The sequence below is a fragment of the Thalassophryne amazonica genome, chromosome 16, assembly GCF_902500255.1.
Source record: "Thalassophryne amazonica chromosome 16, fThaAma1.1, whole genome shotgun sequence".
NCBI classification, from domain to species: Eukaryota; Metazoa; Chordata; class Actinopteri; order Batrachoidiformes; family Batrachoididae; genus Thalassophryne; species Thalassophryne amazonica.
The window spans coordinates 3,403,849-3,419,003 of NC_047118.1; the positions used below are offsets into that span (position 1 = coordinate 3,403,849).

The 15,155-nt window shown below is 43.9% G+C and overlaps 1 protein-coding gene across 2 annotated transcripts in view; it reads left to right on the forward strand.

Moving 5' to 3' along the window:
• The window catches only part of LOC117528049 (RUN domain-containing protein 3A-like), an 81,967-nt gene that overhangs the window by 43,858 nt on the left and 22,954 nt on the right, over positions 1–15,155 (forward strand). For both annotated transcript variants that reach the window (XM_034190571.1, XM_034190570.1), the window contains exon 11: positions 3,761–3,906. In XM_034190571.1, the coding sequence (XP_034046462.1) occupies positions 3,761–3,906 (146 nt within the window). The remainder of the gene's footprint in view (positions 1–3,760; positions 3,907–15,155) is intronic.

Sequence of the window (15,155 nt, forward strand, 5' to 3'; positions counted from 1 at the left end):
GAACCAACCAAATGAGAACTTCGCTCCTTCGCTCCGCCCCCTTTGAATTATATACAACACGAGAAAGTCCGAGTGGCAGGTTGAGCTGTTGTCAGAACGAGCGTTAAAAAGTGCGCAAACGCGCCGTCAGTGATGACGCGTAGAGGCGCAAAGAAGCTGTTTGTGCTGTTTTGGTGAGAGACGCAGAAAGCGATGATCCAGTGAGGGAGAAAAGAGACACGAGCTGCGGAGCAGGAGGTCCGAGAGCAGCCGCGGAGGACCAGCGAGAGCGGCCACGCGCCGTGTTTTTCTCTGCGTGGGAGACGAGCAGGAGGAGGAGGAGTGTGGGGGATGTCGGGGAGGAGCGGAGGAACCCCTCGGGGGTGCAGCACCCCCAGTCTGCAGCCCCTCAGAGCCACAGTGCCGTTAAAGCTCCAGGGGAGCTCCGCTCTCCTCTGCAGGGAGGTCAAGACGGGTAAATAGACTCCAAGGAGGAGGAGGTGGTGGTTCTCTTCATGTGCTGCAAAGTCTGTTTGGGCTCCACATTTTCTTCCTGCTGCTTCCTTTGCACGTAACCTTATTGTGATTGGCCTTTTCCTTTACATTAAAGGGGTCATATGGTGCAGCACTGGATTTGATTTCTTTTATGGTTACACATGGTCCGGGGTGTCATGTTCAACTTCCACCAAATGCCACAATTCTGAGTCTGCATGCAGAAAACCTCATGCTAAAAGCAAAGTTTAGGCCTGAAAGGGCTTGTTTTAGACAGCTGTGACATATGTAACAGAAGCCCATATGTGGATATGAGACACGCCCACATTGGGAGAGGAGGACCTTTCAAGCCTCGTCCACACGGAAACAGAACTTTCCCTATATGATCTTTTTCTTTGTCATTTTCAAAAAGTGTTCTGTAAACACCGTTTACGGCACTGTTTTGAGAAATACCTGCGTAAACACGTGAATCCACTGAAAACACTGTAGCAAATATGACAGGCCGGTGTGGCGCTGTAACATTTCTACAAGAGAACATGTGCATAAAGTTTGTGCGCTGTATACAAACACAGAAGAAGAAAAAGAAGATCACAACATCGTTTTATGCCTGGTTCACACGACAGGATTTTAAAATTATCTGTAGGTTTCCAAAACCTGAGAGACCACACATGATCATAAAAAAATCATAGATCTGACAGGTTCAGTCGTACAGTGTGTGGTGTTCTGCCACACGGTAATAACAACGACACCACACACGAACAGATTTCACTCCCGAACATTCACAGCTCAGACTGGAAATCTCGAGATTAAACGTGACTTCAGAGTAAACAAACGGAGGTACTTTGTGGACTATTTAAAACAGAGGGAAAAAAAAAAAGAAAAGGCGTTCTTTAAAGGGGTGGAGACAGCGCGACCACCGGACTTTCTGCTAAGTCAGAACAGCTGTTTTGATTTTATTTTCTGCTCTGCGTCCGTCACCTCGCTTTCTGATTGGCTGAACATCACATTCAGCAGGCTGCGTGCTCGTTTGTGGTTGGAGGACACAACACACGCTGCGACATCGGGCCAAAAAAAAGTCCAACATGTTGAATATCCCCAATTTGCGATCGGAGCACCCTGACATCCTTCTGAGCAGATCAGAGCGCTCTGAACACACCACACACGGGAGGAATATCTGATAAGATCATCTTTAGCGTCATCACGATTGTCGGAAGGAGAAGATCGGCCTAATTATCCTGCCGTGTGAACCAGGTCTTAGAGAAGTTGCGTATTGGTTGTACAGATGAGAACGCGAAGGCGCCATTTTGACATTTATCCACTCTGGGACCCATTTTTGGGCTGCAGAATTGCCAATTCTGCATGGACGAAATGCTGATATGATACAAAACTGTTGCGGCTCAGACGTGAGGCGGTTTATGCTCCGGAACCCTCCGTTCCTTCTTCTCAGCTCCACGGTTGCAGGGTTGCACCTGCACTTGTGCACATTGCGATGAATACTTTGCTTCCAACAGGATCTGGGCACATTTGGAAGCTTGTGCACTCCTGAAACTGAAATTTTGGGAGCGGAGTGAATGTCTACTATGATGTTTTAGTCACGCTTCACATTTCTCAGAGCCTGATCTAGCAACTGGATGCCCACGTTTCACACACCACTGGCAGATAGATGGGTAATTTTGAGAGGTGGGCATAGACCGGTTGTCTACCTGGGTGGTTGCCAACCAGGACCCAAGGTAGTTCCATAGTTTGGATGCAGTAATGTAAGTCCCACATGATTTCAGAACTGATCTGACCTGGCTGCACACTTCAGGTTTTGGAACAAGGCTCTAAACCTAATGTTTCAGCTGCCTAGCAATGAATATCAGAGCTAAATGTGCAGTAGTTTTTATGGAGTTAGTGATGGCGTATCTGTGGACCTGCTCGCTCACTTCACTCGCTCCATTATGCATTCACTTGCCTCGCTAATTGCAGAAGTAACTATGTAGGACCTGAGGCCTATTGGTGCTGGAGCTCATCTCAAGATTCCATAGTGTGAAGTCTCTTGGCGGGTTTCTGTTACCCTCCAAACTGTGCAATCGAAAATAAACTTAATGGAAATGTGCGTATTTCAGAAAACATGCAAATATCATATTTTTTTATTTTTTGCTGTTACAGGTCACACAAACGGTCACATGACATTCTGAAGTTCCCCTTCGTGTTACTTGTTTGGAGGAAGACCGAGCTTGTTGAATGTTATAAGAGATAATGTTACAGCAATATTGAATTTGAAAAACCAACAAAGGCCATATTTAGCGGGACTTACCTTCTGTTGCCATGACTACTGGCATGACAGTTCTCACGAGAAGACAAAACCCAGCAGTCACTGTCCTCCACTCAATGGAAACGCCATCATTTCGCCATATTTTTTTTTTTTTTTTTACATAATGAAAATATTTAAATTTTGTGCAAATCTGTAATGAAAACCCAGTTTAGGTTTCCCCCTGGAGGGGAAGGTAGTCCATCGCAGGCTATTACCCATTAACAGCCGGGTGGACTAAGACTATGCAGATGAAGCAGGACTGGGGATAGAACCCAGGTCTGCATATTAGTAGCCCAAATCCAACCCCACAGATCTATCTGCTCTACACTGTTCTAATCACAGGAGACCAAAAAAGAAAAAAATTTGCAACGTGCATAATTGGGTTTCATTGGGCTTCGGGGTATAAACACATCTGAAGACTAAACAACAAACTACCGAGTGATGACATAAAAACAGGGTTAATGGAGATTTAGGATATTTACAATTAAACGTCATGCTCCTTAGGAAGGAAAAAAATTGTGGAATTGCTTGAATGTTGATGACTTGTGCTCTAAAACTCACAAAAATGCTGTGCGACTATGGTGCACGAGCCCGGAGTGGGACTCGGCAGCCTGGTGGGAGTTCTGTTGTGCAGCTTGTTGTGATTTGTGCTGGGAGCGTTATTTTAATGTGTCCATGAAACGCCATCCAGTGGTGTTTCTATGTGTGCTGTCCTCCGGTGAACCGGGCCGACCACAACATACCGTGTTTGTCTTGTGTGTCTCGGGGTTGGTGGGAACCTGCAGGAGCCAACTGATGTGAACGGCTGTAACTGGTGTTGAAGCTCTCTGGAGGTTTTTGGACACAATGCACGGCCTTTTTGTACAAGCTAATTGTGAACACGCGTGTATTTCTTTTAGTTACTAGTGTTATTGTTTTGACTCCCTCTAAAAGCTAAGCTTTCCACACCCCAACATACAAATCAGTTCTGTGTTGTGTATCTACTCCCAACAGGTGACAGGACTGCGGCTCGCCCACCCAAACCCACCATCCGTAGAACGGTGTCCTTGGACGCCATTGTTGGACCCTACCTACAGGGACACTGGCCCAAAGAGGCAGAGAGCTCAACCATCGCCTGCGTCAACGACAAAGCCACACAGGTGAGTTCAACTTAAGGGGCACCAATGTTGCGTCTTTGAATGTCAAGACATAACGTATTTGTGGTGCCTTAAAGTGATGGTTCCAACCCTGTGGTCACGTTAGCTACATATGAGGGTGACAAGCACTCTGTGTTTCACTTGATGGGTGTTCTTGGGGTGTGGTCATTTCGCGGTTAATTGGCATTAATGTGCACTATGATGGATTAGAAAAGACAAGAAAACTCAACACTGTCACTGAGTTTTTATTTCATGCTTAACTATTTAACGGAACCAAAGTTTGCTTGTTTTTTTTTTTTTTTTTTAACACCATCTTTCACAGTCATATTCTTATATTGCTAATTAGCATGCTAACATCTCTGTAAGATGTCCTGTAAATCACTTCAGAGGTGTTATCTGGTTACAAAAACAACATTTTTAGATTTAGAAGTGTTCATTTTCTCACCTTGCGCCTCTTTATCTGGCCGACCTGGTGAAACCCTATGTGCCGGCCCAGGTTTTGCGGTCACAGGATGCAGGACTATTGTGTGTTCCCAGGGTGAAGAAAAAGTCGGCAGGTCAAAGAGCCTTCTCTCATAGTGTACCTGCCCTGTGGAACAGTCTTCCTGCATCCGTGAGACAATCTGAGTGTGGACATTTTTAGATCAAGACTTAAAACATATTTTTATTCTCTTTATTATGAATAGTTTTTTATTTTTCCTTATCTGTTTTATTATTTTACTTGTGTTTTTTAAATTATATATTTATTTATTATTATTTCTGTTTATTCACTTATTTTAAATTTTATTTCAAACTATTCTGTGTGTGGCACCTTGAGGCGACTTTTGTTGTGATTTGGTTGGTTAGACTCTTTCTCTCCGATTGTTCTGTCTGAGTTATTTTCATTAGTTACTTCATCCAAACCATCAACATGTTTATTAGACCCCATTCCTACCAGGCTGCTCAAGGAAGCCCTACCATTATTTAATGCTTCGATCTTAAATATGATCAATCTATCTTTGTTAGTTGGCTATGTACCACAGGCTTTTAAGGTGGCAGTAATTAAACCATTACTTAAAAAGCCATCACTTGACCCAGCTATCTTAGCTAATTATAGGCCAATCTCCAACCTTCCTTTTCTCTCAAAGATTCTTGAGAGGGTAGTTGTAAAACAGCTAACTGATCACCTGCAGAGGAATGGTCTATTTGAAGAGTTTCAGTCAGGTTTCAGAATTCATCATAGTACAGAAACAGCATTAGTGAAGGTTACAAATGATCTTCTTATGGCCTCGGACAGTGGACTCATCTCTGTGCTTGTTCTGTTAGACCTCAGTGCTGCTTTTGATACTGTTGACCATAAAATTTTATTACAGAGATTAGAGCATGCCATAGGTATTAAAGGCACTGCGCTGCGGTGGTTTGAATCATATTTGTCTAATAGATTACAATTTGTTCATGTAAATGGGGAATCTTCTTCACAGACTAAAATTAATTATGGAATTCCACAAGGTTCTGTGCTAGGACCAATTTTATTCACTTTATATATGCTTCCCTTAGGCAGTATTATTAGACGGTATTGCTTAAATTTTCATTGTTACGCAGATGATACCCAGCTTTATCTATCCATGAAGCCAGACGACACACACCAATTAGCTAAACTGCAGGATTGTCTTACAGACATAAAGACATGGATGACCTCTAATTTCCTGCTTTTAAACTCAGATAAAACTGAAGTTATTGTACTTGGCCCCACAAATCTTAGAAACATGGTGTCTAACCAGATCCTTACTGTGGATGGCATTACCCTGACCTCTAGTAATACTGTGAGAAATCTTGGAGTCATTTTTGATCAGGATATGTCATTCAAAGCGCATATTAAACAAATATGTAGGACTGCTTTTTTGCACTTACGCAATATCTCTAAAATCAGAAAGGTCTTGTCTCAGAGTGATGCTGAAAAACTAATTCATGCATTTATTTCCTCTAGGCTGGACTATTGTAATTCATTATTATCAGGTTGTCCTAAAAGTTCCCTGAAAAGCCTTCAGTTAATTCAAAATGCTGCAGCTAGAGTACTGACGGGGACTAGAAGGAGAGAGCATATCTCACCCATATTGGCCTCTCTTCATTGGCTTCCTGTTAATTCTAGAATAGAATTTAAAATTCTTCTTCTTACTTGTAAGGTTTTGAATAATCAGGTCCCATCTTATCTTAGGGACCTCATAGTACCATATCACCCCAATAGAGCGCTTCGCTCTCAGACTGCAGGCTTACTTGTAGTTCCTAGGGTTTGTAAGAGTAGAATGGGAGGCAGAGCCTTCAGCTTTCAGGCTCCTCTCCTGTGGAACCAGCTCCCAATTCAGATCAGGGAGACAGACACCCTCTCTACTTTTAAGATTAGGCTTAAAACTTTCCTTTTTGCTAAAGCTTATAGTTAGGGCTGGATCAGGTGACCCTGAACCATCCCTTAGTTATGCTGCTATAGACGTAGACTGCTGGGGGGTTCCCATGATGCACTGAGTGTTTCTTTCTCTTTTTGCTCTGTATGCACCACTCTGCATTTAATCATTAGTGATTGATCTCTGCTCCCCTCCACAGCATGTCTTTTTCCTGGTTCTCTCCCTCAGCCCCAACCAGTCCCAGCAGAAGACTGCCCCTCCCTGAGCCTGGTTCTGCTGGAGGTTTCTTCCTGTTAAAAGGGAGTTTTTCCTTCCCACTGTAGCCAAGTGCTTGCTCACAGGGGGTCGTTTTGACCGTTGGGGTTTTACATCATTATTGTATGGCCTTGCCTTACAATATAAAGCGCCTTGGGGCAACTGTTTGTTGTGATTTGGCGCTATATAAAAAAAAAATTGAATTGAATTGAATTTGGCGCTTTTATAAGCTGATTGAATTGAAATTGGCAATTTGTGTGTTGCGCCGTGCAGTATTTGCACCAAATAGACTTCTGGTCTATTTTGGCCCCGCCTAGCTGGCGGCATAGTGACCAATATCTCTTGTTGTTGCAAAACGGCTACTATGATTGAAAATGAATGACAAGTCATCACTTGTAGCTAATGTGACCGTAAGGTAAAGTGTGAGCAGTGGCCTCCTGGTGGGCCACAAAGGTACTGCAGGTGGGCCTTGAGAGGTCATTAAAAATACATGAAAATAAGATCTGACTTTCAGTTGTGCAGTGGAGTTTGAAAAACTGTGTGTGTGTGTGTTGTTTATTGTTCAATTATCTGAGCTCATTTTGACATTGGGTGTGTATATGGAAATATTTCATCTTGGTCTCATGCATTGACCAAAAGTAACGACCGGTTTGGGCGGGCCCCATAGAGATATCAGATTGCCCGCATTCTTAAGTTTGAAAATGGTTGTCTTAAAGCTACAGTGTGTAGGATTTGGCGTCATCTAGTGGTGAGGTTGCAGAATGAATTACGCAGTCGCCGTCATGATTTTGTTTCTCTTCTTTGGCAAAGGGGATTCGCACTCCCATGCCTTGTTCCTAACCTCTTGCCCAAGTGTTCTTAAACTTGTTAGCCTGCACTAGCAACAAGTAAACATACCGGTGCAACATGGCGGCCTCTGCGAGGGGGCCTGTACATATGATGGTGTCATACTAAGCTCATGGAAACACGTTGATCTGTGTTTGCAGACTTTGAACAGATGGTTATGAGTGCGGCTACGATCGCATTTCTGCTCGCACGCGTGACTGCAGACTGCAGCTTTAACGGCTGGGGACGAGCTGTCAGGTCGATGCCGCAGCTGGTGTAAGAACCAGTTTCCCATAAAACCTGTCGCTTCATGTTGCAAATATGGAAGTGATAGCGCTGCTCCTCTTCTCAGTTATGGATTTGTGCAGAGGACCCGATATCTGATGTTTACTCTGCAGGTGTTTTGTGGTTCCAGTTTGACACTGAGTCAAAGGCAGCCAACTGGAAATAGTTGTTTTTTTTTTTTTTTTGTTCTTCTCAAACTCTGCTGCTCCCCCCTTCCCACCCCCCACCGACTGTATCTGCTCCTCACGGGTGCACAAAGCCTCGACGAAGAACGCCACCCAGCTCCACCGCTACGTGGTGGCTCCTGACAGTTTAAACCAGATCGAACCCCCTTTGCCTGCATTGTGAGGAATAGACCCCTCCTGACCTCATTATACACACACCCCATCCCCCAGCACTCAACCACACACACACACACACACACACACACACACACACACACACACACACACACACACACACATATGCTCGGCACCAGAACCTTCCTCTGGCACAATTCTGCCACTTTACGTCAAACGGCACAATTGATTGTTTGCTGTTAATTACTTTTCATATTTAGAAATACAGAATTGTTGCACATTTTCGGTTTATTATGATGCACCGATTTTATTGTTTGACAGCCGGCTGCATCTATAACTTGGTGTAATTTACTTTTAACAGTCTTTTGGAAAAAAAAAAAACAATAAACAAATAAATGAAAATACACTTTCACAGCAGACTCCTGTTCACGTACAGTCGGGGGGAAACGAAGCTCAGAGTTCAGTTTGGATCCCGGTTGTTTGTCAGAGAACAATCATTTTATTAGATCAGCAAATAAACCAAACAAATATCATGCTGTTTTCTATTTGTTAGAGAACTTATGTAATGGAAACAAGGAACGTTTTGCCCACATTCTCAAATAAAAACAAGGTGTCCAATGTTGAAATATTTTTAAATGAAATGTGACGACACCTCTCTCAGGACTAAAGTGCCAGGCGCAGGTTGCTGCACGTCATCTGATTGCTGCAGGCACACTGCTCTGCACAAGTTGGGCGTGTTTCCCAGCCACCATGATCCTGTGTGCGCTTGGCTCAGGATGGCACAGGGAAGGTGTGGCACGCACGCTCCTTGCTCAGCTCCTTTCCATGTCTGGACCCCCTTCAGTCGAGTGTAAGGCAGCAGAGGCCGTGTGCTTTTACCGTGCTCTGTCCACGGAAACACACAACTGCTTTTCCCCCCCTCATGAATGCGCAACTGCTTTGAGTTTACTGCGACTTTACATCAAGATTTACCCAGTTAATCCTTATGAAAAATCAGCGTGATGATAAAGCTGAATGCACAATATTGTTTTGAACTTTGCAATTAATCTGTAGTTCAGTGTGTCAAACTGTAGGGGGCGGTCCTTCCGTTCAACTATGGTTCATTACACAAATGGGATTTCTGTCATTGTTTATCTTAGCTTCTGTCCATCTTAAATTAAGGTTTCTAAAATTTTCATCTTAGGTGCATGTCCACTGTGAGAGACATAATCTAAAAAAAAAAAAAAAAAATGGAAATCACAATGTATGATTTTTTTTTTTTTTAATTTATTTGTATGTTACTGTTGCAAATAAGTATTTGAACACCTGTGAAAATCAATGTTAATATTTGGTACAGTAGTCTTTATTTGCAATTACAGAGGTCAAACGTTTCCTGTAGTTCTCGACCAAGTTTTCACACACTGCAGCAGGGATTTTGGTCCACTCCTCCATACAGATCTTCTCCAAATCTTTCAGGTTTGGAGTTTCAGCTCCCTCCAAAGATTTTCTATTGAGTTTAGGTCTGGAGACTGGCCAGGCCACTCCAGGACCTTGAAATGCTTCTTACGGAGCCCCTCCTTAGTTGCCCTGGCTGTGTGTTTGGGGTCATTGTCATGCTGAAGACCCAGCCATGACCCATCTTCAATGCTGTTACTGAGGGAAGGAGGTTGTTTGCGAAAATCTCACAATACATGACCCCATCCATCCTCCCTTCAATACGGTGCAGTCGTCCTGTCCCCTTTGCAGAAGAGCACCCCCAGCGTATGATGTTTCCACCCCCATGCTTCACAGTTGGGATGGTTTTCTTGGGGTTGTTCTCATCCTCTAAACATGGTAAGTGGAGTCGATTCCAAAAAGCTCTATTCTGGTCTCGTGTGACCACATGACCTTCTCCCATGCCTCCTCTGGATCATCCAGATGGTCACTGGTGAACTTCAAACGGGCCTGGACATGTGCTGGCTTGAGCAGGGGGACCTTGCTGCCCTGCAGGATTTTAAACCATGACAGCATCATGTGTTACTAATGTAATCTTTGTGACTGTGGTCCCAGCTCTCTTCAGGTCATTGACCAGGTCCTCCTGTGTAGTTCTGAGCTTTCTCAGAATCATCCTTACCCCACAAAGTGAGATCCTGCATGGAATCCCAGACCAAAGGAGATTGACAGTCATCTTGTGTTTCTTCCACTTTCTAATAAATAATCATAACAGTTGTTGTCTTCTACCAAGCTGCTTGCCTGTTGTCCTGTAGTCCATCCCAGCCTTGTGCAGGTCTACAGTTTTGTCCCTGGTGTCCTTAGACAGCTCTTTGGTCTTGGCTATGGTGGACAGGTTGGAGTGTGATTGATTGAGTGTGTGAACAGGTGTCTTTTATACAGGTAACAAGTTCAAACAGGTGCAATTAATACAGGTAAAGAGTGCAGAATAAGAGGGCTTCTTAAAGAAAAATTAACAGGTCTGTGTGAGACAGAATTCTTGCTGGTTGGTAGGTGTTCAAATACTTATTTCATGCAATAAAATGCAAATTATTTAAAAATCATACAATGTGATTTTCTGGATTTTTTTTTTCCTTTTTTTTAGATTCTGTCTCTCACAGTTGAAGTGAACCTACAATAAAAAAAATTACAGACCTCGACATTCTTTGTAGGTGGGAAAACCTGCAAAACTGACAGGGGGTCAAATACTTATTTTCCCCACTGTATGTACAATACCGGTCACAGGTCTCTCTCTCTCATTTTCATATATATATATATATATATATACACACACTCAACAAAAATATAAACGCAACACTTTTGGTTTTGCTCCCATTTTGTATGAGATGAACTCAAAGATCTAAAACTTTTTCCACATACACAATATCACCATTTCCCTCAAATATTGTTCACAAACCAGTCTAAATGTGTGATAGTGAGCACTTCTCCTTTGCTGAGATAATCCATCCCACCTCACAGGTGTGCCATACCAAGATGCTGATTAGACACCATGATTAGTGCACAGGTGTGCCTTAGACCAGTGATTCTCAACCGGGGTGCCGTGATCGATCGTCAGGGGTGCCGTGGGTATTTTTCATATTCGCGATTACCGTGAATTATTTATTTTATCCACAAAGCATAAAACGACTCAGAATCTGACGTCATTGTGCTGCAGCCTCGCTCTCGTCTTAAGGCGGGACAATAACAAGGAGGCTGACGGCCGATTAAAACAGTACCGTCTCCTTCAAAAGCCGCGTCTAAAATGCGGAGCTGTCGGTGTGTGTGTCTGTGCCTGTGTGTGCACGCGCGCGGAGTTAACAGGCTGCAGACTGCGAGGGAGGGGCTGGGTGAGGGAGGGGAGGGGCTGGGTGAGGGAGGGGAGGGGCTGGGTGAGGGAGATTCCTGAATGCAGGCGCGACACGTTCAGTGCGCAGCGAGCGCGGAGCAGAGAGGATTTTAAATGGAGTGAACATGTTAACAAAACGAAAACGTGAAGCTTTTACTTCTCTCTGAACTTTCTCTAAAGGTGTGATTCTGCCGTTACCGTCCTGTTCACACCATGTGCGCGTCGTATGCTGAATTTCTGAGATCATGAGATGAAATAAACGGTCAAATATCTTTAAAAACATATTTAAAAAATGAGAATATATGAATGAACTGAGCCACAAAAAAAAAATGTTCAGACGCACAGATCACAAAAAGCAGGTGAGAACTCTGAACTTTAACAGCTGTTATGTTCCAAAGGTATTTATTTGTTCAGTCTTGAGCTTAATGTAGTGTTCAAGCACAAAACGTGACTGATGAGGAGAAACAATTTCAGAAATGCAACAGAAACAACCACAAATCAGAAAAAGTTGGGACTGTATGTAAAATGAAGATAAAAATAAAAATGTTGCACCATTCCCAGTTTCTCCACTCACAGAAGCCAAACGTTCTTCCAGAGTTGTGTAATTAATTATACTACAATAGTAGAATATAAAGAAGGGAAAAAAAGAAAAAAAATAGACAATATATTCGTCAATCGCAATTATTTGTCTGACAATTAATCGTCTCCAGAAATTCGTAATCGTGACAGCCCTACTTGAGATCAGAACGCAAAATGCTTGAGGATTTTCGGAATGCGCTGTTTTCTGTATTGATTTTCTATTACGATAATTGGGTTTTGAGCAAAACCAGAGGTAACAGCATTATAATATTATTTTAGTTGGTGGTGTGCCGCAGCATTTTGTAAATATAAAAAGGCTCAAAAAAGGTTGAAAAACACTGCCTTAGACTGTCCACAATAAAAGGCCACTCTGAAAGGTGCAGTTTTGTTTATTGGGGGGGATACCAGTCAGTATCTGGTGTGACCACCATTTGTCATCATGCAGTGCAACACATCTCCTTCGCATAGAGTTGATCAGGTTGTCAATTGTGGCCTGTGGAATGTTGGTCCACTCCTCTTCAATGGCTGTGCGAAGTTGCTGGATATTGGCAGGAACTGGTACACGCTGTCGTATACGCCGGTCCAGAGCATCCCAAACATGCTCAATGGGTGACATGTCCGGTGAGTATGCCGGCCATGCAAGAACTGGGACATTTTCAGCTTCCAAGAATTGTGTACAGATCCTTGCAACATGGGGCCGTGCATTATCCTGCTGCAACATGAGGTGATGTTCTTGGATGTATGGCACAACAATGGGCCTCAGGATCTCGTCACGGTATCTCTGTGCATTCAAAATGCCATCAATAAAATGCACCTGTGTTCTTCATCCATAACAGACGCCTGCCCATACCATAACCCCACCGCCACCATGGGCCACTCGATCCACAACACTGACATCAGAAAACCGCTCACCCACACGATGCCACACACGCTGTCTGCCATCTGCCCTGGACAGTGTGAACCGGGATTCATCCGTGAAGAGAACACCTCTCCAACGTGCCAAATGCCAGCGAATGTGAGCATTTGCCCACTCAAGTCGGTTACGACGACGAACTGGAGTCAGGTCGAGACCCCGATGAGGACGACGAGCATGCAGATGAGCTTCCCTGAGACGGTTTCTGACAGTTTGTGCAGAAATTCTTTGGTTATGCAAACCGATTGTTTCAGCAGCTGTCCGAGTGGCTGGTCTCAGAGGATCTTGGAGGTGAACATGCTGGATGTGGAGGTCCTGGGCTGGTGTGGTTACACGTGGTCTGCGGTTGTGAGGCTGGTTGGATGAACTGCCAAATTCTCTGAAACGCCTTTGGAGACGGCTTATGGTAGAGAAATGAACATTCAATACACGAGCAACAGCTCTGGTTGACATTCCTGCTGTCAGCATGCCAATTGCACGCTCCCTCAAATCTTGCAACATCTGTGGCATTGTGCTGTGTGATAAAACTGCACCTTTCAGAGTGGCCTTTTATTGTGGGCAGTCTAAGGCACACCTGTGCACTAATCATGGTGTCTAATCAGCATCTTGATATGGCACACCTGTGAGGTGGGATGGATTATCTCAGCAAAGGAGAAGTGCTCACTATCACAGATTTAGACTGGTTTGTGGACAATATTTGAGGGAAATGGTGATATTGTGTATGTGGAAAAAGTTTTAGATCTTTGAGTTCATCTCATACAAAATGGGAGCAAAACCAAAAGTGTTGCGTTTATATTTTTGTTGAGTGTGTGTGTATATATATAGTAAAGTTATATTGGACGAGGCGTAGCCGAGTCCAATATAACTTTTCTGAATCCAATATTTCTCTATGTTGGACTCCTTACCATCCATTATTTGTATAATATATATATATTCTTCTTCTTCTTTGTCTTTTGGCTGTTCCCGTTAGGGGGTCGCCACAGCAGATCAGTTGTTTCCATCTCACCCTGTTCTCTGTATCTTCCTCTGTCACACCAACCACCTGCATGTCCTCTCTCAGCACATCCATGAACCTCCTCTTTGGTCTCCCTCTTCTCCTCCTGCCTGGTGGCTCCATCCTCAGCATCCTTCTCCCTATATACCCTGGGTCCCTCCTCTGCACATGTCCAAACCATCTCATTCTCGCCTCTCTGACTTTGTCTCCAAACCGTCCCACCTGAGCTGTCCCTCTGATATGTTCATTCCTAATCTTGTCCATTCTTGTCACTCCCAAAGAGAATCTCAACATCTTCAGCTCTGCCTCCTGTCTTTTTGTTAGTGCCAATGTCTCTAAACCATACAACATAGCTGGTCTCACTACTGTTTTGTAAATTTTCCCCTTCACTCTTGCTGATATTCTTTGGTCACAAATCACTCCTGCCACCTTTCTCCACCCACTCCACCCTGCTTGCACTCTCTTCTTCACCTCTCTACCACACTCTCCATTACTTTGAACAGTTGACCCCAAATATTTAAACTCATCTACTTTCACCACTTCTACTCCTTGTAACTGCACTATTCCACTGGGCTCCCTCTCATTCACACACATGTACTCAGTCTTGCTTCTACTGACTTTCATTCCCCTTCTCTCCAAAGCATATCTCCACCTCTCCAGACAAGATTCTTGAGATCCAACTTGCTCTCTACTCTCACTACAGCTCACAATGTCATCTGCAAACATCATAGTCCATGGGGACTCCTGTCTGATCTCATCTGTCAACCTGTCCATCACCACTGCAAACAAGAAAGGACTCAGAGCTGATCCTTGGTGTAATCCCACCTCCACCTTGAATGAGTCTATCATTCCGACTGCACATCTCACGGCTGTCACACTATTCTTGTACATGTCCTGCACTACCCTAACAGACTTCTCTGCCACTCCAGACTTCCTCATACAATACCACAACTCTTCTCTAGGCACCCTATCATAAGCTTTTTCTAAGTCCACAAACACACAATGTAACTCTTTCTGGCCTTCTCTGTACTTCTCCAACAGTATTCTCAGAGCAAACATTGCATCTGTAGTGCTCTTTCTCGGCATGAAACCATATTGCTGCTCACAGATCTTCACCTGTTTTCGAAGCCTAGCTTCTACTACTCTTTCCCATAACTTCATGCTGTGGCTGATCAACTTTATGCCTCTGTAGTTACTGCAGCTCTGCACATCACCCTTGTTCTTGAAAATAGGAACCAGCACACTTTGTCTCCACTCCTCAGGCATCCCCTCACTTTCCAAGATTTTATTAAACAATCTGGTTAGAAACTCTACTGCCATCTCTCCGAGACATTTCCATGCCTCCATTGGAATGTCATCTGGACCAGCTGCCTTTCCACTCTTCATCCTCTTCATAGCAGCCCTCACTTCTTCCTTGCTAATCTCTTTT